Source organism: Eriocheir sinensis, chromosome 9, assembly GCF_024679095.1.
Source record: "Eriocheir sinensis breed Jianghai 21 chromosome 9, ASM2467909v1, whole genome shotgun sequence".
NCBI lineage: Eukaryota > Metazoa > Arthropoda > Malacostraca > Decapoda > Varunidae > Eriocheir > Eriocheir sinensis.
Genome location: NC_066517.1, coordinates 6419551 through 6443153, shown reverse-complemented (window position 1 = coordinate 6443153; position 23603 = coordinate 6419551). Strand labels below are relative to the sequence as shown.

At 42.3% G+C, this 23603-nt stretch overlaps 1 protein-coding gene across 4 annotated transcripts in view; it reads right to left on the bottom strand.

Moving 5' to 3' along the window:
• Positions 1-23603, bottom strand: part of LOC126995872 (uncharacterized) — a 163515-nt gene that overhangs the window by 139724 nt on the left and 188 nt on the right. For 3 of the 4 annotated variants that reach the window (XM_050855771.1, XM_050855769.1, XM_050855772.1), the window contains exons 1-2: positions 23585-23603; positions 15197-15244 (exon numbers count right to left, since the gene is read on the bottom strand). The exon at positions 23585-23603 is cut by the window's right edge. In XM_050855771.1, the coding sequence (XP_050711728.1) occupies positions 15197-15244; positions 23585-23603 (67 nt within the window). The remainder of the gene's footprint in view (positions 1-15196; positions 15245-23584) is intronic. The other variant, XM_050855770.1, reaches the window with a different exon arrangement.

Sequence of the window (23603 nt, the reverse complement as noted above, 5' to 3'; positions counted from 1 at the left end):
CCGTTTTGGGGAAGGAACTCGGAAATATAAGCGGCTGAGTACGACAATCTGGCAACGTTGGCCGCCACAGCTGAGGAATGTAGCTGTGTGATTGGCTGAAAATTTTTCAAAAACTTGCTGTGATTGGCTGTCGAGTCTGATGACATCATCGTGGCGCTTACCCAATCAGTTGGCTTTCTGCTGTAGCGAGGCCCGAGCGATATCGTTAAGTCTCCTCTTTGGATCTAAATTTAGCGATGTCGTCCGGGCAAACGCTCGGTAACGATAGCGATGTCGGTAAGCAGCCTTCTCTTTGGATCCGGGCCCTGCTTAGTTTATGAAAACATCACCACTCTGCCCACGACTGTGTGGTGGCGGTACGTTGTCCTCTACTTCACAAATACCCCTGAACTATTTTATTCAGTAGTAGGCGATCAGTATTTAGTTTATTTAACCCGAAAGCCTACTGTTATATCTATATATATATATATATATATATATATATATATATATATATATATATATATATATATATATATATATATATATATATATATATTTATTTAGTATTTAACATCGTCCAACATCCAGTGTTAAAAATAGCCCAATATGTACAATATAACAAACTAATATAAAAGGGAATATAACGAGCTACAAGTCTGTGTAGTCTAAAAAAAAAAAAAGTCTCTCTCTCAAACACACTCTCTCTCTCTCTCTCTCTCTCTCTCTCTCTCTCTCTCTCTCTCTCTCTCTCTCTCTCTCTCTCTCTCTCTCCACACAAAAAAAAAAAAATTAGGGCTACCCTCAACCTCATTACGCCGCAGGGACACAGGGAGCAGAGCAAAACCCACAGCAGCATATACGACAGCAACAAGACACACACACACACACACACACACACACACACACACACACAGACACACACGCATAAACACTCACACAGCACCACACACACACACACAACACACACACACACACATACACATACAAACACCACACCTTCACTTATTTGGCGTTTTATGAAAATCTGTATGCCCCTAGAAATCTCAAATTAAGGGATAAGGTGAAATGTTTTAATTTAATAGTTTAGTGCTTCCTTACAACTGTCGTTATATGTTAATCATATTACATCTTTGATTCGTTCTCTATTTTCTTTTTCTCTCTAATAGAATTGTTTATTTTACATTGTTTCTCAAATATTCTGCTTCAATTAGATATATGTAATTTAACTTTATATCAAAAATATCTTGATTCTTTAACTTCAACTAATTTATTTTATCCTGTTTCTGTCAAGCGACTGGCGCGAGCCATCCCCTTCTAGGCAAAGTATAATCATACAAAGTATGTTCACGCGCAGGAGAGGCGTGGCAAAGAGATGACGTTATAATGCCTCTGTGGGTCCGAGGCATGGAGGTAGAATTGGTGGAGTCGACACGGCCCGCTAATCCCATTAATTGAGGTGAAGCCGCCCAACTGTCATTTTTTAGGGCCACAAGATTAGGGATACCCGGGTGAGAACTCACGTCCACTATCTTAGTTGTTAACTCAAGACCCCGTCTCATTCATTATGGTGGTGGTGTTTTTGAGTACTGTACATTTATTGTTGCGGTAGATTTATTTCATAAATACCTGACCTGACAACACCTGGCAACCTGGCCGAGCCCATTAAGGGCCTGCCTGACCTGACATCACCTGACACCTGGCAGGTGTCTACAACTTTGCGGCCCTAAAAATGACAGTTCGGCGGATTCACTTTTTAGGGGTGATGTCGACTCCACTAGTTCTACCTCCATGGTCCGAGGACAGAAAACGGAGTAATTGATGGGTGACTTGTATTTTTTGGTCCACTGTGCGAGTATACTACCTTTTCAGTCATTCTATTATTTCTTTGAACATTTATTAGGCATCCTGGTCCACGTCAACGCTGTGCACCCGACCCCATCTCGTTGCAGACTGACTCGGTTCCACGCAACGGCCCCCGCCTCTGTGGGCAGCGTGACGTCATGCGCGAGCCCGACGAAATTTTCGCGGAAAGTGACCAGACTTGTTATAATTAGATTTTGCTTCAAGGCAGGTCAATTTATGAATAACTACCACCCAACCCACAACAAATTGCAACAAAAGTGGTTTTCATTCCTACTAGATATACTGATCAACAGAAAAAAAGTCTACCAAAATCTGACATCTGGAAATGGGTTAAAACGAAGGTAATTTAAAAATGGCCGCCGCCGGGCTTCAAAATCATTAAAACGGCTATAATTTCGTCAATAATTGTGATAGAAAAGAAATTGGGGTTCTGGTCTATGGTTTTAAGGGATCAACAATACACTGGTGTCAATAAAATTAAGATTTGATATGTATTTAAACCTAAATCCAACATGGCGGCAATAATAAAGGAATAAAATCAATAAACTGACCTGCCCATAATCAAACCTCTGTTAGGCAATCACCCAACATTAACAAATGGCTTCCACGTGATCCGGCGAACAAACCAGTTTTGGGTAGGGCTCAGCTGTGATCTAGTCATCGAACAAAACACTCATGAGATCTCTTAAAAGCACCGGTGGCTTGACACATGGCATGCAGCAAGATAACAGAGGAACAGCGTGCAATGTGGACAATGTCAGCCCCCTTAACATCTGAGGCCAACATCGTTATGCAGGACTTCATTGATCTCGCATACACAACAAGCGAACAGCACAAAGAAGCATTTAGTGCTAGAATTGAAACAGAATTTGACGGAAAGAGAGATGAATTCCTATCTGTCGGCAGTAATAAGCAACAGCTCATCACTTTAATTAGTGATCAACTGATGAAAGTGGGGTGCACAGTTATTCAGGCAGGAGACGCTGATGTGGACATTGCCAAGACAGCCGTAAACAGCACAAGCTTGCATTCCACCACACTAATCGGAGAGGACACAGATTTGTTGATGTTTTTGCTCCATTACTGTATTCATGATGGAAAACCACTATTTTTCACATCAGACAACCAATCAAGAAGTAATCTGAAGGCATATGATCTCAATCAGATGAAGCATCTTCCTGGGAATAGGTTGTGCACTCAACTATTATTTCTGCACGCCTTCACAGGATGTGATTACACTTCTCGTGTGTATGACATTGGGAAAAAAGCAGCAGTTCAGAAACTCGTGGAAGATGACCAAGTCTTCCAGTTGTGTGGAGATACATTCACTTCAAGAGGCGTGAACCCTGCTGAAATAAAGAAACTTGGCTGCAAAGCGATGGCCGTTATATTTGGTGGGGAAAGCACAACTTCTCTGGCAGCCACACGTTACAAAATATTCATAAAGAAGGTGGCTGCTGCTAAGTCTTTCGTTACACCTGAACGTCTTCCCCCAACGGAATCTGCCACCAAATTTCATTGTCTCCGAGTGTACTACCAGGTCATGGTTTGGATGGGGATGAAGGGTGGCCTCCATCCTCTGGACTGGGGCTGGGTACTTGAAAATAATCGATTTGTACCTATCATGACTGCCATGAATGCTGCACCAGACACTCTTCTGAAGATGATACACTGCAACTGCACCAGAGCTTGTGACACACCCCGTTGTGGATGCAGAAAGAATGGACTTCCATGTATATCTGCATGTGGATCATGTCACGTGATGTTTTGTGACAATCCACAAAATTAAGCCACTGAGGAACTAGAAGAGAGTGATGAGTATTGAGGTTGTAACCTAAAGTGGCATTATAATGTTGACAAATACCTTTTGTGAGCTGCCTCTCTTTCTTTGATAGCACGAGAACAAGCGTGGCAGAACCAAAGCTTTTTATCATGATGTGTAGAGAAAGTACGTGGAATGTATACCTCCATTCCTAAGAAAATCACCTCAGTGATGCACTGGGCACACACAGAGGGTTCTCTCTCCTGGAACCAGTAATTATTACTCGGGAAATCGAAAAAGTACATCCTCAGGTCATCCCACCGAGCTGAAGCGATATGGCGGAAGCATCGCCTCTTCAGTGGGTCCACAGGCAGTACAGGAGCGATAGGACCGAATACAGAAATAAGTTGTGATCGGAGGAGCTATTCGGAGAGAACAGTTTAACAGAGTATGCTGAAGTATAAGAGGTTAGGAAAAAGTCAAGAATCTTGGGCATGTCTCCAGGGGTCTTGAATGCGTGTAGGTTGCCGAACTAACTATTCTAGATCATTGAGGAGAGAAAAATTGTAGGCTTGTTCACCAGGCTGGTCAGCGAAAGGGGATAGTGCCAAAGCTAGTGGTGAACACTGAAATCTCCTTGGATGGAGATTTCAGCGAAGGGAGAGTGAGTCATGATGTGTTCCGCCTTAGAGTTCAAATGGTCAAATCATTTTACATAGTTGGTAGAGTTAGGTGAGAGATAAACAGCACAGATATATTTAGTAATAGAATGATAATGATTCTTAGCCAGATGGTGGGAAAATTCTGAAGAATCAAGGTCGTGGACACGAGAGCAAGTGTGTCGTTCTGTACGTAGACTGTGAGGGCAACTACCAACTTAGCAGGCGAACGACCGGGGCACTCCTGCCGCCCGCCCGCATCTTGCCGTTCGACGCCGCGAACAACTACCGAGGCGCCGCAACGACCTGCTACACTCCCGCTGCCCGTTCGCATGAAGCCGCTCGACGCCTCATTCGTACGAACCACCGAGGCTTCTCAACCCGCTGTGGGAGGCGACTTGGTGGGCGCCAGCGCCTTCCTCGTCAGACAGCGGCCGGGCCTCGCTCTGAACACTTGATTCTACTCCGGCTCCAGCCCTGCTCTCATTCGGGTTTACTTAGAACCGTGGGCTGGTTCTGGGTGCCTTACCTCTCTCCTCTCCACGCATCGGACTCCCGTTACTGCCGTGAACCTGACGCCCCTTCTCCTGCGCCTCCCTCGTCTACCACGTCTACACCACTTCAAGGACGAAGCTGTGCTGCCTCGTCATTGCCACTCAGAGGACGGGACGCCCAGAAGAGGAAGAAGCCGTGCAAAGGATCATTGCTGAGTCCGGCGTGCTGAAGCCTTCGTGTTGGAGACTTCAGTTTTGTGAGGCTTGCTTTGGGGTTTCTAGTTTATTTAAAGTAAACTGGTGTCTAACCATTTATCTTGTTTGTTGTTATCCTCTTCCGATTACAGCACCCAACTCTGGAACCTTGACATAGACGCAACATCCAGCTTTGAATTGAAATTTAGGATAGAGATAGTAAAAAGGAACAGAGTAGAGATTACTGTAGCCTCCAAGACTTGTGTTTCGGTGAGAAAGAGAAGGTTAGGGGTTAGAGGAAAGGTGGTGTTCCACAGAATGAAAGTTCGAACGAAGACCGCGAATGTTGCTGAAGTTAATAAAGAAAAGTTTGAAGAGTTATCAAGACACCTCTTAGGTCGAGAGCCAAAGGGAGAGTCCTCTCTTAGGCCCCCCCCACCCCCACCCACCCACCCACCAAACGGGGACTCCGAGGCAGTGTAGTAATTAGCCTTTTTTTTTTTTTTTGAAAAAAATTGAAATGGTGTGTGTGTGGTGCGTCGGCGCCAAAAAGATGAAAAAAACATTGTGTGATCGTAGGGTTAGAGATCATGACGCCTTAATAATCATACCATGGCAAAACTTCCTTACTCACCTGTTAGTATTTTGTTGGCATCCCACGTCTCCTAAGACACTCTGGCAGACGTTTAGGTGCAGAATCGGCGAGGTTTTTAGTTGGGAGGGGTCAAAATCACGCCATATCCTGAGAAGGGCCGCTTCTAGCTTGGGAATGGTTGAGGTGTCGAACTGGCGTACTTTTCTTTTCATTATTGCCCTCAAATTTTCAATAGGGTTAAGGTCAGGGGAGTGTCCACTGTCCAGGCCAAGCATCGAAGAAGTCAACCTGACAGTCTCGCAGCCATCTCTTCACACTCTTCGCTGTGTGGCAAAGTGCACCGTCTTGCATGAAAAAATTAGCGTTAGCCTCTTAAAATGAGTCTGGTAAATGATCCATCAAGAATTCTATGTAATTTTGGCTGTTTAGTCTAAGGTTTCTTGGTAATATTACAAAGTGTCCAACACCATCATATGCAAATGAGGCCCACGCAAAAAGAGTATCAGGGTATTTTGTGGTGGTAGGGGTCACTCCCCGGGCGCCGGTATACCCAGCCTGTCCTGTTGTCACTCACAGAAAATGTAGCCTCATCGCTCCACAACACTTGCCTCCACCTAGTAATGTCCCAGCCACTATATTTCTTCTTCTTTGTACAGTCCTTAGAGACACATCGCCAAGAACACAGTTTTTTTTTTTTCTTTCAGTTCCTTTGGTGCTAGGCGAGGATCACGTTCTATTTCCCTTTCCATAACATTTAAAGTTCATTGAGTAACTTTTTTCTCCTCCCAGGCCGCGTTTTATGCACTGGGTCAGACATCTCGCCACCATCTTTGAACCGCTTTACCCACCTGTACACAGTCCTCTGTCTAACACCAGTTATATTAACTATTTCTTTCATTGTTTTTCCTGCTTTGTATAAAGCAACCACAGACGCTATTTTACCGTCAGTAATAGGCAGTTTAGTAGCCACTCTTGGTTGAGGTGAGGGGATATGCAACAATAACTTGTATGAAACGACAGCTCGGGATTGCACGCAAAAAAAAAGCTGCCTGTCACTGAACTGTCAAACTTATACTAAAACCGTTGATGCGTGACCATCCTGAAGGCCACCGTTAATCTTGAGTTCACAAGTCAGATTTAATAAGTTTTCCGCTCTCCCATATAACCCCTTGATATACATTGCATGCCGCACGGAAGATGACATCGAGAGGTGTTTTTGTCATCTTTTTTGGCGCCGACATTGAAGTGTGGTGTGGAAAGTAGGAGGATTTGTCTTTAGAGAGCATTCTAAACTACCCTCTGGAGTTAATGAGACATTAGGGAAACGGAAAGTGAGGACACGAGAGGTCCTGATAGTAAGAAACCCCTATAGGAGACGTAGTATTGGGATTGAATTGGATAAATTCCAGAGTTGGGCACTTCCGATCATCAGTCCGATCGTCCGATCTTCCGATCTAATCGGAACAGCAATTGGCGATCGGGATGCAAAGATTGAATCATTTCTGTAAAAGGTAATCGGACTTTGGAGATCGGAACTTCACAAACTAACTTCCGATCACCGATCACAGAAAAGAAAGTAGTCAACGTTGTCATGGCAACAAGTGACTGCGGACTTCTTACAATTATTTTTATATACGTTGCTAAATAGTTACTTCAATAAGCGTCTTTATTTAAAAAAATAAGCGATAAGTATTGATCGTTAATTTATTTAATCCTGGTAAGATATCGTGAACGAGACGCGCAAGCGCAAAGTCGCTTTATTTGCTTGGCGGGGCTTGTTACACGACGCCATGACAGCGTGGTGTGGGCTGCAGTAGTGGGCTTCCGCCCACTCCAGTAACCGAGTGGCCTTCCTCAGTTGTCAGTTATGCATTTTCTGCTGCAGTGTTACCACCCTCTAATGGCGGCAGCGTCAGTTCCTTTTCGGGAAACCAACAAGACCTAAGCTAAAAGGGGGGGCTTCGCCCCGCCTCGATACCCCCTCCTTCTTAACCGGGGGGAGGGCTTTGCCTTCCCTCGACCCCCAGCCCCCCCCCCACCCGTCGGGCTCCCCCCGCAACAAGAGGAGGAGGAGGAGGAAGGAGGTCTCGCGAGACAGCGCAACATGCCGCCCAGACCACGGCACCAAACTAACGCCCTATACCCCTCCCTTCCAAGAACTTATCTAACCTCTTCTTAAATGTATCTATCGTGTTGGCGCTCACCACATGACTTCTACGTCTGTTCCACTCATCCACCACTGTTGGTAAACCAATTCTTGCCTATGTTTTTGTTGAACCTGAACTTATCTAACTTAAACCCATTGCTACGTGTCCTACCCGGTGTGGTGTCATCTGCCATCCACGTATCCTAAGACATCCCATCCAATCTGCGCATGCGCGGGATTTGTTTACAAACAAAGGGTGGATGAAATGCGACACGGTACCGTGTTTTTGTCGACTGCCTATCGCGATATGTCCCACCTGATTTATTTTTTTTTCTTTTTAAAAGTAAATGTTGAATTTGTTTTGAATTTGAAAATTGCTTGAAATATGAAAGTTTCTTCCTGCACCCTTCGTATGTTAGTAAATTAAGTAAATGAGGTATGTCGGTAAATGTGATAAATGAGATAACCTGCACCCCTTCTATGTTGGTATAATGTGATAAATGAGATAACCTACACCCCTTGTATGTCGGTAAATGTGATAAATGAGATAACCTGCACCCCTTGTATGCCGGTAAATGTGAGAAATGAGATAACCTACACCCCTGGTACGTCGGTAAATGTGATAAATGAGATAACCTGAACCCCTTGTATGTCGGTAAATGTGGTTAATGAGATAACCTACACCTATTGAATGTCGGTAAATGTGATAAATGAGGTACCCTACACCCCTTGTATGTCAGTAAATGTGATAAATGAGGTAACTTTTTTTTTGTTTACATCTCAGAATATAGCGCCGGTAGGCTTTCTTCAGGGGCCTGGTGGTCGGCCCAAGCCCGTCATTTATAGTGGCACTAGTTATGCTTGGCTCATGCTGCCCCTTGGAACTCATTTTTGATTCGCTTGTACGGTTTCTTCTAGAATCCGGGATGATAGGTGGTCTTCTGGACAGTCTGTGGGTAGTCTTAAGCCACTCGGCGGTGACTAAAAAATCCCATGTGGTAGCGAGGGGATTTGAATCGACATTGTCCCTGGCGTGATGAATGCTGGCCCCGCACGCTAATCACTCAGCCACCGTCTACCCATGTATGTCGGTAAATGTGATAAATGAGATAACCTACACCCCTTGTATGTCGGTAAATGTGATAAATGAGATAACCTACACCCCTTGTATGTCAGTATGTGTGATAAATGAGATAACCTACACTCTCTTCTGATTGATGTTCATGTTTCTCGGATTCTCTCCATTTAATGGTAGGCTATCTGAATTATGGGGTCCATGTCATTCTTGAATTTGGCCATAAAAGCTGCCATGCTGTCTTGCCGCCATCTTGCCTGGACAAACTACGATTTCAAGACTGTGTTTGTAAACATCGGGTTCCGCGCATGCGCAGATCAGGGGCTGGATTCATCAATTTCAAGGATTATATACTATAAGGATAGCTCACTAAGCTTTTGTTTTACTCACAATGCACCACGGATGACGTCACACATGTAAACAAATGGTGCTTGGCGGCAAACTTGTTCACTTCACTGTGTTCTCACCGTAGCGTGCTCAGTGAAAAGGGTGATTTGTGGTGTATATGGGTGTTACAGTGGCTCAACTGCGGAAAGTCGTCAAGGTGTTAAGTTCATTAGGTTTCCTAGAGACAAACACACCTTGAAGAAGTAGATTTTGGCCTGCAAACGAAAAGATAAAGTGAAGGTGAAGTCTGCGCGGGTGAAGTCCAAACATTTTCCAAGAAAGTGATAACATTAAAGAAAAGCCAATAAAGCTCTATAGGAAAGTTTGGTAAAGGTAAATTCATTTAGTTAAAAATTTGCGTAAATATTATACAATATATATGTATGTATAAAAAAAAAATACTTTCATTATATATGACAGGATTAGTTATCCCTGCAAATTAAGTTGTAGAAAACTAATGTTGATAAAAGTTAAGAAAACGTAAGCATCGATGGTAAACAGAACAATATTTTTGGCAGCTTGTTTACCATGCTTCTCACATTATTCATATTATTGTATACTTTTAGCCAACACAACAGCTGCCTAATTTAATTACTTATTCTTAGCAATCAAACAAGCGCAAAATCTGACCATGAATAAGAATAAATAAGGGTTTTCTAGTACATTTTAAACCGTGAGAGCAGGGCGAGAGTGAACCAGATGACGTACCGCAGTCATGACGTCATCGATGACGTTTCAGTAAGCTATTCTTATAGTACATAATCCTTGATCAATCTTACCAGCCACGCCTCCGGTATCTCTCACATTTACCGCAGCGCTACCAGTGCTGCGGCATCTTTCAAACATGGGACTCATCAACAGTATGGTAACGTTCCGGTAATTCGCACCCTAGCAACGATTGGTTGGGCTGGGTAGCCAATCACGTGCGACCTTTGATGCTGTATTTCAGCTTTCACGTGTCGTTTGTTTACTAATACACAGACTTCAAAATCAAGACATGTGTATTGTACAGGCGTAAATACTGCCTTAAAACAAATAATTAGCGTTTTAATCCCTCAATTAGATGCGTTTTTTTACGAATGAATGCACGTTACTTGTATATTTATCCTTGAAATAAAAATATACTCGCTTATGTAGCCTATATTCTGAACATTTTTGTATGTTACCTTCATAGTTTTCTGTCGCTAACGCCAGTTGCGTGCCTTGCTATCACAAGATTGGTATTATTCTAATGTTTGTCCATACTCACCCCTCGCAACCAAAATTGGCTAGGGGGCCATTGTCATCATGCCTCACTGGTGCAGCCAAGCAATGGGTGTGGGCGTGGGAGCCTGCGGCTGCTGAGGTGAATGGCGTGAGTGGCTTCGTGAGTAGTGTGGAAGAGGTCAAAGCAAAATTCTACGACGTTAAACTCCACAGCAAGAATATTGGAGACTTGAGACGGGAGGTGACTGTCACAGATGAGAACATTATTCCCTCTGCAGTGTTTTAACAAGCAGGGAAAAGTCATATGGGTGAAGAGTTCCACAGACTTACATACTATAGATTGCGGCCTGCAAGTAAAGCCGGCCTGAGGCCGTGCACGGGTGTGCCCAGTTCATCCCAAACCGACGACTTCACACACCTCACTCCCACCCCGTTTCCTGACCCCAACATTCATTTTTGAGAAAAATGGAGACCACCATAATCTTCCTGAGAAAATTCTGCATCACACTAGCATAAAATTGTAACAATAATGTGTAAATACACATACGAAAATCAGAGTTAATGAATAGGGAGTACACATTTTCTTGCATGTATTTATCTTCAACTCCTTCGTACTCAGCTGGTTTTCGTCACATCGCTTTTATAAGCCCAGATCCTAAATCTGCATGCTTTTCTGCTTCTGATGGTGTAGGGCACGTCACGAGGTAAAAATATACATAGGCTCAAAATCGCCTCCGAACATGAGCTGCGGCAGTGTCTACCTACTTACCACGCCTGCGGTACGGGTGCTTGGAGCCGCGGTAACTTTTAGCCTTACCACGGGTCCGGTAAGTGGTTGATGAATGCAGACCCAGGATGGGATGTCTTAGGATACGTGAATGACAGATGACACAACACCGGCTAACATAAAATCAAAACCTTATAGCTTATGTTCTTCTTCTAACTAATTTATTTATGGACCAATATCTTTTATTCAGAAAGCTATTTAATCAGGAAGGTTAGGAGATTAATGATCACTATCGCTCGTTTTTTAATAGAATAGTAAAAAATATTTCCTAGATATCGATGATAAAATATTAAAAAGTTGAAAAATGTTTGTCAAAAATCTAAATCAACTTCAAGCAAAAGTTGAAATAGCGAACATAATTCCCTTTTCATACTTTCAGAAATTGAATAAAAAGAGTTGACTTAAATAAATGCCTAAAATAAGAAGTTAAGAAAACATTTTTTTTCTTTACCATGTCCTGTATACCAAAAGAAAGAGGAAAAATAAAGATATTTATAAGCAAATAATTAAGTTATTACTTATTTGAAATTATTACTTAAAGAACGCCTAAAATAGGTGTTTCTTGTAATTATTATTTTAAAAAATAATAGTAATTATTATAAGTTTTTCTGATCGGATGATCGGAATGGTGATCGGAACAGCAGAACCTAAAAAAATAATCGGATGATCGGGGATCGGAACAGCAAAAAAGTGACCGGTGCCCACCACTGAAAATTCAGATTCAACACAACACTGTGAAGAAATAATTTACCGACAGAGGGGTAGATGAATGGAAAAGGTTTGGCAGTCATATTATTGTCAATACGATAGACACATTCAGAAAAAGATTAGATAAATTCATGGGTAGTGGTGTTATGTGGGGTTAGGTTTATTGGAGCTGCCTTGTATAAACCAATCGGCCTCTTGCAGACTCATACGTTCTTATGTTCTTATGTTTTCTCTTTCTATAGATATTTCCATGCTAACTGCTTCTGAATTTGGTAATTGCATGTCTCCCCCTTCCTGTAAGCCCTCTCCACACGACTTTCTACTCTTGCTTATCCTTATTCTATTCAAATCCCTTATGCAAAAGTTAACCATATCATCATTCTTTCATCCTTTCCGCTGATAGACTCTGGGGCAGCCTTCTTCCGTTTGTATTTCCTATGACTTGAACTCTTTTATGAGAAAATATAAATAAACCTCTCCTTCCGAAAACTACCTCTCTCATTCACTTTTCATTGGTGAAGCAATGCCTACACTGCCTAGTGGGCTTTTTTGTTTTGTTTGTTTTTCGCCTTTGAGGTGGCTCCCTTGCTGTAAAAAATATATAGTTGCGCCTCCGTGGAGTAGTGGTTTGAGTACCTGACTACGACTCCACGGGCCCGGGTTCAGAACCCGGCCCGGGCAGTCGACGTGCAACTCATACAGCTATTTATTCTTCCTTTCAGGTTGGTCGATAAATGGGTAACTGGGGAAACATGGGGAAGGTAAACTGTGGCAATCCCAGATTTCACGCTGGCCTGTGTCCCGGGTTATTGGTTCTTACCTACCACAGACTCAAAAAGGGCCAATGGTTCAGAGATTTGCACCGATACCATGAGCAGCTATAGCGTATCTTTACCTTTACTCACTTAAGATGGGCACCATTGCTCATGTCGGACCAGTAGTAGGTGTAACGACTTTAAATGATTTTACCACTGTCAGGCTTCCTCATCTCAGAGGGTTCCATTTTATCCACCTTCAGCCTTCTGAGCTCATGTGATAGATAGGATAGTCGGTGATCTTCGGAGAGGCTTAGGACGTTCCAGTAGCCCACAGGCAGACCCTCCGAACGTTAATATCTTGCCTGACTGTGCGGGCCGGCGCTGGTTTTGCACCACCCTGGCCACACCCAAAACAAAAAAAGAAGGGGTAGGGAGCCGTTCCTCCTTCGAGATGCACGGGTCCCCTAGGCTTTGCCCTTCACCCGTCACTAACGGCAGGTTCGCAGGTGCGAATACATCGGGAAAGCCTGCCGCGGGGTCGGGCCATTCAGAAAAAAATGGATCTGGGTCTAGGTTCGCCCCGCGACTCCGTGCTTTATTTTTACGTGCTTCCTATGGCGCCTGTAGGCTTTCTTGAGGGAACTCTTGGGTGACCCCAGCCCGTTAGTGGCGCAGGCGAATTTTATTTATAGTGCTTGTCTGATGCTGGCCCCCTGTGCTCCTCTTGAATGAAGTCGCTGAAGTTAAGGTTGATTAAAGATCCGGGCAGCATATGGGTAATCGTTCGCCACTCGGCGATGGTTTAAAAAATCAGCGTGTATTGGCAGGATTCGAACCTAGGTTCACGGGCTCACCACGCAAGCACCCTGACCACTGGGTCACCGCCCCCCCATCTCTACTTCCTCCGATCTCTACTTCCTTTCATGGTTTTGGCTCGAGGTGGGGGTGAGGGTGCAAGACCACATGAAGGGGGAAATGCGGGTACGTTGAAGTTGATGAAGGGGGAAATAACAGAAGAATAGTTGGGAACCACTGCATTAGAGTATTGGGGCGGGAAACATATTAAATACTCACTGAGGTTAAAACCCGACATTCATATATTTCTTACTCCGATAAAGTTCACTGTTACAGCTGAATATACATGCAGATATACAATCCTCATCACGGCACTCGGCCAAAATCCAGCGGGAATTATAATAAGGTACACATACGACTAAATGTCCCTTTCGGTTACACACTCGGACGTGTTGAGCCCCAGCGCGAGTAATTCAAACCTCGCGTGGAGGTTCAGCTTCCGATGAACACAATTCCTTCAATAACCTACTTGGTCACTCGACTCCCGAAAAACTGACTAGGAGTTGTCTGAATAACTCTGGTACTTTCTTACATTGAGCATTACTAAGTTTCGAAATCTAAGGGCAATACAATGCGTGAAAACGTAGCTTGGTGGGGGAAAAAATATGAGTGTACATTGTTTGTGGAAGGCAGACAAGCGGGCAGACTACATTGGGGAGCGGCGTGCCCGAACCGAGCTTTCTGTCAGTGGAGGGAAACGATAATGAAGTGTCCCGCGAGTCATTTGTGAGCTGAATTTATATTTTGAAATTAACTAATTACTCCTTAACGTTAATGGGAAAAGGGGCTGCGTCAAGAATATTATTTACAATGAGAACTATTCGGGTAGGTGTCGTGGAGCCTACTTTAGTGGCAAATTGTATATCCAGCGTTCGGGGTTAACTCGAGGTTTGAGAAACGCTGTGTGGTAAACTTAAATCTCGCTGAGTAAGGGGCTATGAGGACCAACGGGGGAGGCAGGTGCATGGGGGAGAGGGGGAATGGTGGGACACTAGGTGGGTGGTAACGAGAGAAAGAAAATAAATATAAGCGGAGAGGGAGGGTATTTTGGACCCAACCACCCCCGCACATGCAAGGGGAAAGGGAGGTCAGGGCAGCTACCCAGAGTTCGCAGAGTGGGACACAAAAAAACATATAACGGAAGAAGGGAGGAATGGAAGTCTGACCAGAGGAAGACCAGAGGATTTAACACTTATGCGATACTTAACACTTACAATATTCCTACTTGTGATCAATGGTAATTCCGTTCTTAACTTAACATAGGCCCCTGGCACTACACTACTATTACCACTCCTCCTATTGCTACTAAGACTACTACAACTATTAATGACTAGTATTATCATCATTTTCATGATTACTATTATTAATATTGTTATTATTATTATTATTATTATTATTATTATTATTATTATTATTATTATTATTATTATTATTATTATTTTTATCATTATTATTATTATTATTACCTATTATTATTATTATTATTATTTTTATTGTTGTTATTATTATTATTATTATTATTATTATTATTATTATTATTATTATTATTATTATTATTATTATTTTTAGTAGTAGTAGTAGCAGTGGTAGCAGTAGTAGTAGTAGTAGTAGTAGTAGTAGTACTATCATTTTGTATTAATTTTGTGATCTGTGCATTTATTTCCTTTTATTACTTTTCAATGAGTTCATTTATATTTATTAATTTTATTTGGTAATGTGTATACTTAGCAGACGCATCCGCACACCTTCCACTTCCCCGCTGTTGTTGGCCACTGTGAAAAGAGAACACATTTAGGATTTTGATGCAACACACACACACACACACACACACACACACACTCTTATACACACTACAACTGAACTAAGCTAAAGTACATTCCTTTGTGAATTGCTAAACGAAGCAAGGAGAATAACAGGCGACAAAAGTATATACCAGTTTCAAGAACTAAACATTTGTCATTGTGCAAACCGTAGGGCTTTGTGGGTTTCGCCGTTAGGTAGCACGTATTGAGATTTTAAATGGTTCTATGAAAGCCATACAAAATGGAAATTTGAATTGAAATTCTGACATGCTAACACGGAGCGTAATAATATACATATATTATATTATATATTCATATCTATCTATCTATCCATCTATCTATCTATCTATCTTTATAATATTTATACAATAAAATATGATATATATATATATATATATATATATATATATATATATATATATATATATATATATATATATATATATATATATATATATATCTATATCTGTGTGTGTGTGTGTGTGTGTGTGTGTGTGTGTGTGTGTGTGTTTTTACAGCAAAGGAGACAGTTCAAAGGCATATAAAAAAAAAAGACAATAATGAAAAAAAAAAGCCCGATACTCACTGCTCCTAAAAAAGAGTACAGAGGAGTGGCCGAAAAAGAGGTCAATTTCGGGAGGAAAAGTGTCCTGATTCCCTCCTCTTGAAAGAGTTCAAGTCGTAGGCAGTAGGAAATACAGATGAAGGAAGATTGTTCCACAGTTTACCAGCGTGAGGGATGAAAGAGTGAAGATGCTGGTTAACTTTTGCATAAGGGGTTTGGACAGTATAGGGATGAACTTGAGTAGAAAATCGTGTGTGGCGAGACCGCGGGAGGGGGGGAGGCATGCAGTTTGCAAGTTCAGAAGAGCAGTAGCATGATAATATCGGTAGAAGATAGAAAGAGAGGCAACATGGCGGTGGAACTTAAGAGGTAGAAGACTATCAGTAAGAGGAGGAGAGCCGATGAGACGAAGAGCCTTAGACTCCATTCTGTCCAGAAGAGCTGTGTTAGTTGAGGCCCCCCCACACGTGAGATGCATACTCCATACGGGGGAGGACAAGGCCTCTGTATATGGATAGCAACTGTGCGGGGGAGAAGAACTGGCAGAGACGATACAGAACGCCCAACCTCGAGGAAGCTGATTTAGTGGGAGAGGAGATGTAACGTTTCCAGTTAAGATTTTGAGTTAAGGATAGACCGAGGATATTTAGTGTTGAAGAAGGTGACAGCTGAGTGTTGTCGAAGAATAGGGGATAGGTGTTTGGAAGATTGGGTTGAGTTGATAGGTGAAGAAATTTACTTTTTGAGGCATTGAAGGAGACAAGGTTCCTCTTACCCCAATCGGAAATGATAGCAAGGTCTGAGGTTCAGCGTTCTGCAGCCTCCAGTCTGGAGTCATGTAATTCCTGTTGAGAGAGTCTTCTATTGAAAGAAGTTGAATAATGCAGAGTGGAGTCGTTAGCGTATGAGTGGATAGGACAGTTTGTTATGGAAAGAAGATCATTCATAAATAACAGGAAGAAAGTCGGTGATAGGACTGAGCTCTGTCGAACACCACTGTTGATAGGTTTAGTGGGAGAGCAGTGACCGTCTACCAGCGCAGTAATAGAACGGCCGGAAAGGAAACTGGAAAGAAAGGAACAAAGAGTGGGATAGATTCCGACAGAGGGCAGTTCAGAAAGCAAAGTCTTGTGCCAGACTCTATAAAAAGCTTTCGATATGTTTAGCGCAACTGAGAAAGTTTCACCAAAACGGCTAAGAAACGATGACCAAGAATCAGTTCAGAGAGTAAGAAGATTGCCAGTAGAACACCCCTTGCGGAACCCATACTGGCGATCAGATAGAAGGTCAGAAGTGGAAAGGTGCTTTTGAATCTTCCGGTTAAGGATTGATTCAAAAGCTTTAGATAGACAGGAAAGTAAAGATATAGGGCGGTAGTTTGGGGGGTTGGAGCGGTCACCCTTCTTAGGCACAGGCTGTATAAAAGCATACTTCCAGCAGGAAGGAAAGGTAGATGTTGTCAGGCAAAGGCGAAAGAGTTTGACCAGGCAGGGTGTCAGCACGGAGGCACAGTTTTTAAGGACAATAGAAGGCACTCTATCAGGTCCATAAGCCTTCTGAGAGTTGAGGCCAGAGAGGGCATAAATGAGTCAGAGGGGGGACGAGTATGAGGAATATGCCCAGAATCGTTCTGAGTGGAGTTGTTACAGAAAGTTTGAGCGAAGAGTTCAGCCTTAGAGATAGATGAGACGGTGTTGTTGCCGTCAGGGGTAAGGAGAAAAGGGATTAATGAAGAAGTGAAATTGGAGGAGATATTTTTGGCTAGGTGCCAGAAGTCCCGAGAAGAATTAGAAAAAGCAAGGTTTTGACATTTGCTATGGATAAAAGAGGTTTTAGTAAGTCGAAGAATAGATTTTGCACGATTCCGGGCAGAAATATAAAGATCATGGTTAGCGGGAGTGCGAAGGCTCTGTTACTTTTTGTGAGCTGCTTCTCTATCTTTGACAGCACGAGAACATGGGTGATTAAACCAAAGCTTTTTCGTTTGAGGAGTATAGAAAGTACGTGGAATGTATGCCTCCATTCGGACCATTCCAGAGACAATCACCTCTGTAATGCGCTTGGCACACACAGATGGGTCTTTCACCTGGAAGCATTAATCATTCCACGGGAAATCGGAAAAGTACAACCTCAGGTCGTCCCACCGAACTGAAGCAATTGGCCAGAAGCATCGCCTCTTCGTTGGGTCCACAGGATGTACAGGAGCGATAGGACAAGATATAGAAATAAGGTTGTGATCGGAGGAGCCCAACGGAGAGAAGTTTGACAGAATAAGCAGAAGGGTTAGAGGTTAGGAAGAGGTCTAGTATGTTGGGCCGGTCTCCAAGACGATCGGGAATACGTGTAGGGTGCTGAACCAACTGCTCTAGGTCGTTAAGGAGAGCAAAGTTGTAGGCTTGTTCAACAGGCTGGTCAGTGAAAGAGGATGAAAGTAAAAGCTGGTGGTGAACATTGAAATCTCCCAAGATGGAGATTTCAGTGAATGGAGAGTGGGTCAAGATGTGCTCCATTGTAGAGTTCAAGTAGTCAAAGAATTTTACAATGTTAGTAGAGTTTCAGCACAGATGTATTTAGTAATAGAATGACAATTAAGTCTTAGCCAGATGGTGGAAAATTCTGAAGAGTCAAGATCGTGGGCACGAGAACAAGTAATGTCGTTGTGCACGTAGGCGCAACATCTAGCTTTGGATTAAAATTTAGGATAGAGATAGTAGGAGGGAAACCTGTGTTTCGGTGAGGAAGAGAAGGTGAGGTTTAGAGGAACAGATATGGTGTTCCATTGAATGAAAATTAGAACGAAGACTGCGAATGTTGCAGAAATTGATAAGAAAGAGGTTCGAGGAGTTATCACGACACCTCTCAAGTCGGCAGCCAGAAGGGAAGTCCTGCCTGGGGAAATTTGTGCTCCCCCCCAGAAAGAACTCTGAGGCACTGATATCGTACGCCATTTTGAATTTCGAATTTTGGGAAAAGGTGTGTATGTTGTGTGAATGTAGTGTGATGTGGAAAGAGAGAGGATCTGTATTTAGAGAGCGTGCTGAAATACTCTCTGGTGTTGATGAGACAAAAGGGAAACGGTTAGTGAGGACATGGGAAGTGTCTTTGGAGGGCCTCAGCACCCTCCTCACTTCCCATATATACCTCACCTGGAGTGGCTTGCGCCCGTTCCGGTAGATGTTTTCCTACCTACTCTCTCTCTCTCTCTCTCTCTCTCTCTCTCTCTCTCTCTCTCTCTCTCTCTCTCTCTCTCTCTCTCTCTCTCTCTCTCTCTCTCTCTCTCTCTCTCTCTCTCTCTCTCTCTCTCTCTCACAACCGTATTCAATATGTCCTTGCGACAAGGCATTGTCCCTTCAGATTGGAAAAAGGCTAACGTGACACCGATTTTTAAGAAAGGAGACAAAAAAGTACCAGGTAATTACAGGCCCATTAGTCTAACTTCGGTTGTAGGTAAGCTACTTGAGGGCATAATTAGAGACAAAATTGTGAGTTACCTTGAAAGCCACTCATTAATTGGGGACTCACAACATGACTTCCGAAACAAAAGATCCTGCCTATCAAATCTATTAACCTTTTATAACAACCTCTTCACTGTTTATGACGTAACCAAATCACTGGACGTAGTCTATCTTGATTTCCAGAAAGCGTTTGATAAAGTCCCGCATCATAAATTACTTTACAAATTAAAGCAAATAGGTATTGACGGTCAGGTAAACCAATGGATCGCAAATTGGTTGAGCAACAGACAACAAAGAGTAGTGATTGACGGATTTAACTCAGAGTGGGCGCCGGTCACTAGTGGCGTCCCTCAGGGCTCGGTTCTTGGCCCAGTGCTCTTCATTATTTACATCAACGACGTGGATGTTGGACTCAATAACCGCATTAGTAAATTTGCAGACGACACAAAGATTGGTAACTCGGTTCTCACTGACGAAGACAGGCAAAGCCTCCAAGAGGATTTGCACAAAATTTCAGCTTGGTCGGATAGATGGGAGATGCCCTTTAACGTAGACAAGTGCCAGGTCCTTCAAGTTGGAACGAGGAATAAGAAGTTTGATTACGAAATGCGCGGCGTTAAACTCAAAAGCGTTCAATGCGTCAAGGACTTAGGGGTCAAAATCGCGTCAAACCTCAAATTCTCACAGCAATGCATCGATGCAGCAAATAAAGCGAACAGAATGTTGGGCTTCATTAAAAGAAACTTTTTATTTAAGAATAAAGATGTAATACTCCCGCTCTACAACAGTTTAGTCAGACCCCACTTGGAATATGCGGTACAGTTTTGGTCTCCCCACCATGCAAAGGATATTGCTAAATTAGAAGGTGTTCAGCGTCGGGCAACGAAAATGATCCCTTCCTTGCGCAACAAATCCTACGAAGAGAGGCTTTCTACCCTTAACATGTTCTCTCTTGAGAAACGTCGCCTCCGAGGAAAACTGATCGAATGTTTTAAAATACTTAATGGTTTCACGAATGTAGACAGATCAACATTGTTTATGATCGATGACACTTTGCGCACGAGGAACAATGGCGTAAAACTCAGATGTGGACAAGTAAATTCAGACTGCACCAAATTTTTCTTCACCAACGTTGTAGTGCGAGAATGGAATAAGCTCCCATCATCAGTGGTCCAGTGTAACACGATTGACTCCTTCAAAAATAAGCTCGACCGTCACTTCCTTGAACTTAATATCAACTAGAGTAGAAATGCAACGTTTTGGAGTCTTCTGATTAATGTAAAATCACTTAAGTTTAAGGACAGACCACCAAGTCTGGACCATGGGGTCTGTGTGGTCTGATTTTCTATGTAAATCTATGTAAATCTCTCTCTCTCTCTCTCTCTCTCTCTCTCTCTCTCTCTCTCTCTCTCTCTCTCTCTCTCTCTCTCTCTCTCTCTCTCTCTCTCTCTCTCTCTCTATATATATATATATATATATATATATATATATATATATATATATATATATAAATATATATATATATATATATATATATATATATATATATATATATATATATATATATATATATATATATATATATATATATATATATATATATATATATATATATATATATATATATATATATATATATATATATATATATATATATATATATATATATATATATATATATATATATATATATATATATATATATATATATATATATATATATATATATATATATATATATATATATATATATATATATATATATATATATATATATATATATATATATATACAGCTAGGAATTTTTTTTTTTATATTGTACTGAGAGAGCATGAAATAGGCGTTAAGCTGTCAGTGTCTGTGTATGTGCGGAGGGGGGAGGGGTCAAAATGATGAAGGGAGCAGCGCTGCGTGTGATGGAATCAGTGTCTTTCCCTCCCCCCTTCTTCGCGTCATTACTTTGCTCTAATTTTAACACCATCGGCTTAAACGTGCCGGAAGCAGGTAACACAAGAATTCTCTTACCTTGACCAAAACGTTGCTTGAGTTTGTATGTTCTCGAGTACGCACATAGGCTGTGACAAATCGTGACAAATCTATTCTTCGACTTACCAAAACGTCTTTCATAAATAGAAAATGTCAAAACCTTGCTTTTTCTAATTTTTCCCGTGACTTCTGGCACCTAGCCAAAAATATCTCCTCCAATTTCACTTCTTCATCTTTCCCTCCTCTCTTTAATTAACCCTGACGGCAGCACCGCCGTCTCATCTATATCTAAAGCTGAACTCTTTTCTCAAACTTTCTGTACCAACTCCACTCTGGACGATTCTGGGCATATTTCTCCTACTCATCCCCCCTCTGAATCTTTTATGCCTGTTATTAAGATTCTTAAGATTGATGTTTTCTATGCCCTCTTTGGCCTCAACTCTCAGAAGGCTTATGGACCTGATGGAGTGCCTTCTATTGTACTTAAAAACTGTGCCTCCGTGCTGACACCCTGCCTGGTCAAACTCTTTCGCCTCTGCCTGTCAACGTCTATCTTTCCTTCCTGCTGGAAGTTTGCCTTAATACAGCCTGTGCCTAAGAAGGGTAACCGATCCAATCCCTCAAACTACCGCCCTATAGCTTTACTCTCCTGCCTATCTAAAGCTTTTGAATCAATCCTTAACGGGAAGATTCAAAACCACCTACCCACTTCACCAGTATGGGTTCCGCAAGGGGCGATCTACTGGCGATCTTCTTGTTCTCTTAACTGACTCTTGGTCATCCTCTCTTAGCCGTTTCGGTGAGACTTTCTCTGTTGCGCTAAACATATCGAAAGCTTTCGATAGAGTCTGGCACAAGTCTTTGCTTTCTAAACTGCCCTCTTTCGGATTCTATCCCTCTCTCTGTTCCTTTATCTCCAATTTCCTTTCCTGCCGTTCTATCTCTGCTGTGGTAGACGGTCATTGTTCTTACCGGCCTAAACCTATCAACAGTGGTGTTCCACAGGGCTCTGTCCTATCACCCACTCTCTTCCTGTTATTCATCAATGATCTTTCCATAACAATCTGTCCTATCCACTCATACGCTGATGACTCCACTCTGCATTATTCAACTTTTTTCAACAGAAGACCTTTTCAACAGGAATTACATGACTCCAGACTGGAGGCTACAGAACGCTTAACCTCAAACCTTGCTATCATTTCCGATTGGGGTAAAAGGAACCGTGTGTCCTTCAATGCCTCAAAACCTATCAACTCGACACAATCTTCCAAACACCTATCCCCTATTTTTCGACAACAACCAGCTGTCAACTTCTTTAACACTAAATATCCTTGGTCTATCCTTAGTTCAAAATCTCAACTGGAAACTTCACACCTCCTCTCTTACTAAATCAGGTTCCTCGAGGTTGGGCGTTCTGTATCGTCTCCGCCAGTTCTTCTCCCCAGCACAGATGCTTTCCATATATAGGGGCCTTGTCCGCCCTCGTATTGAGTATGCATCTCACGTGTGAGGGGGCTCCACTCACACAGCTTTTCTGGACAGAGTGGAGTCTGAGGCTCTTCGTCTCAGCAGCTCTCCTCCTCTTACTGACAGCCTTCTACCTCTTAAATTCCGCCGCCATGTTGCTTCTCTTTCTATCTTCTATCGATATTTTCATGCTGACTGCTCTTCTGAACTTGTTAACTGCATGCCTCCCCCCTCCCGGGGGGGCGCCCCGGGAGGGGGGAGGCATGCACACGACTTTCTACTCAAGCTCATCCCTATAATGTCCAAACCTCTTATGCAAGAGTTAACCAGCATCTGCATTCATTCATCCCCTTCAATGGTAAACTCTGGAACAGTCTTCCTTTTTCTGTATTTCCTCCTGCCTATGACTTGACCTCTTTCAAGAAGAGTGTATCAAGACACCTTTCCACCCGAAATTGACCTCTCTTTTAGCTACTCTTTACTTTTTACTTTTGTGGGAGCGGGGAGTAGCGGGTACTTTTTTTGTTGCCCTTCGGCCGCATCCTTTGATGTAGAAAAAAAAATAAAAAATAAAAAATAAAAAAATAAAAAAATAATATAGATATATATATATATATATATATATATATATATATATATATATATATATATATATATATATATATATATATATATATATATATATATATATATATATCAAGATAATCGGTTTGCGCTCTTCAGGAGGCAGTGCCTCTCTCCCAGCAGGCAATTTTCCAGCATAAAAAAAAAAAATGTATTTGTAAAAAAACACTTTCCAAACACTGCCAATAGTGTTTTAAAACGAGATGTACGTACCAGACTTTAGGGGAGACGG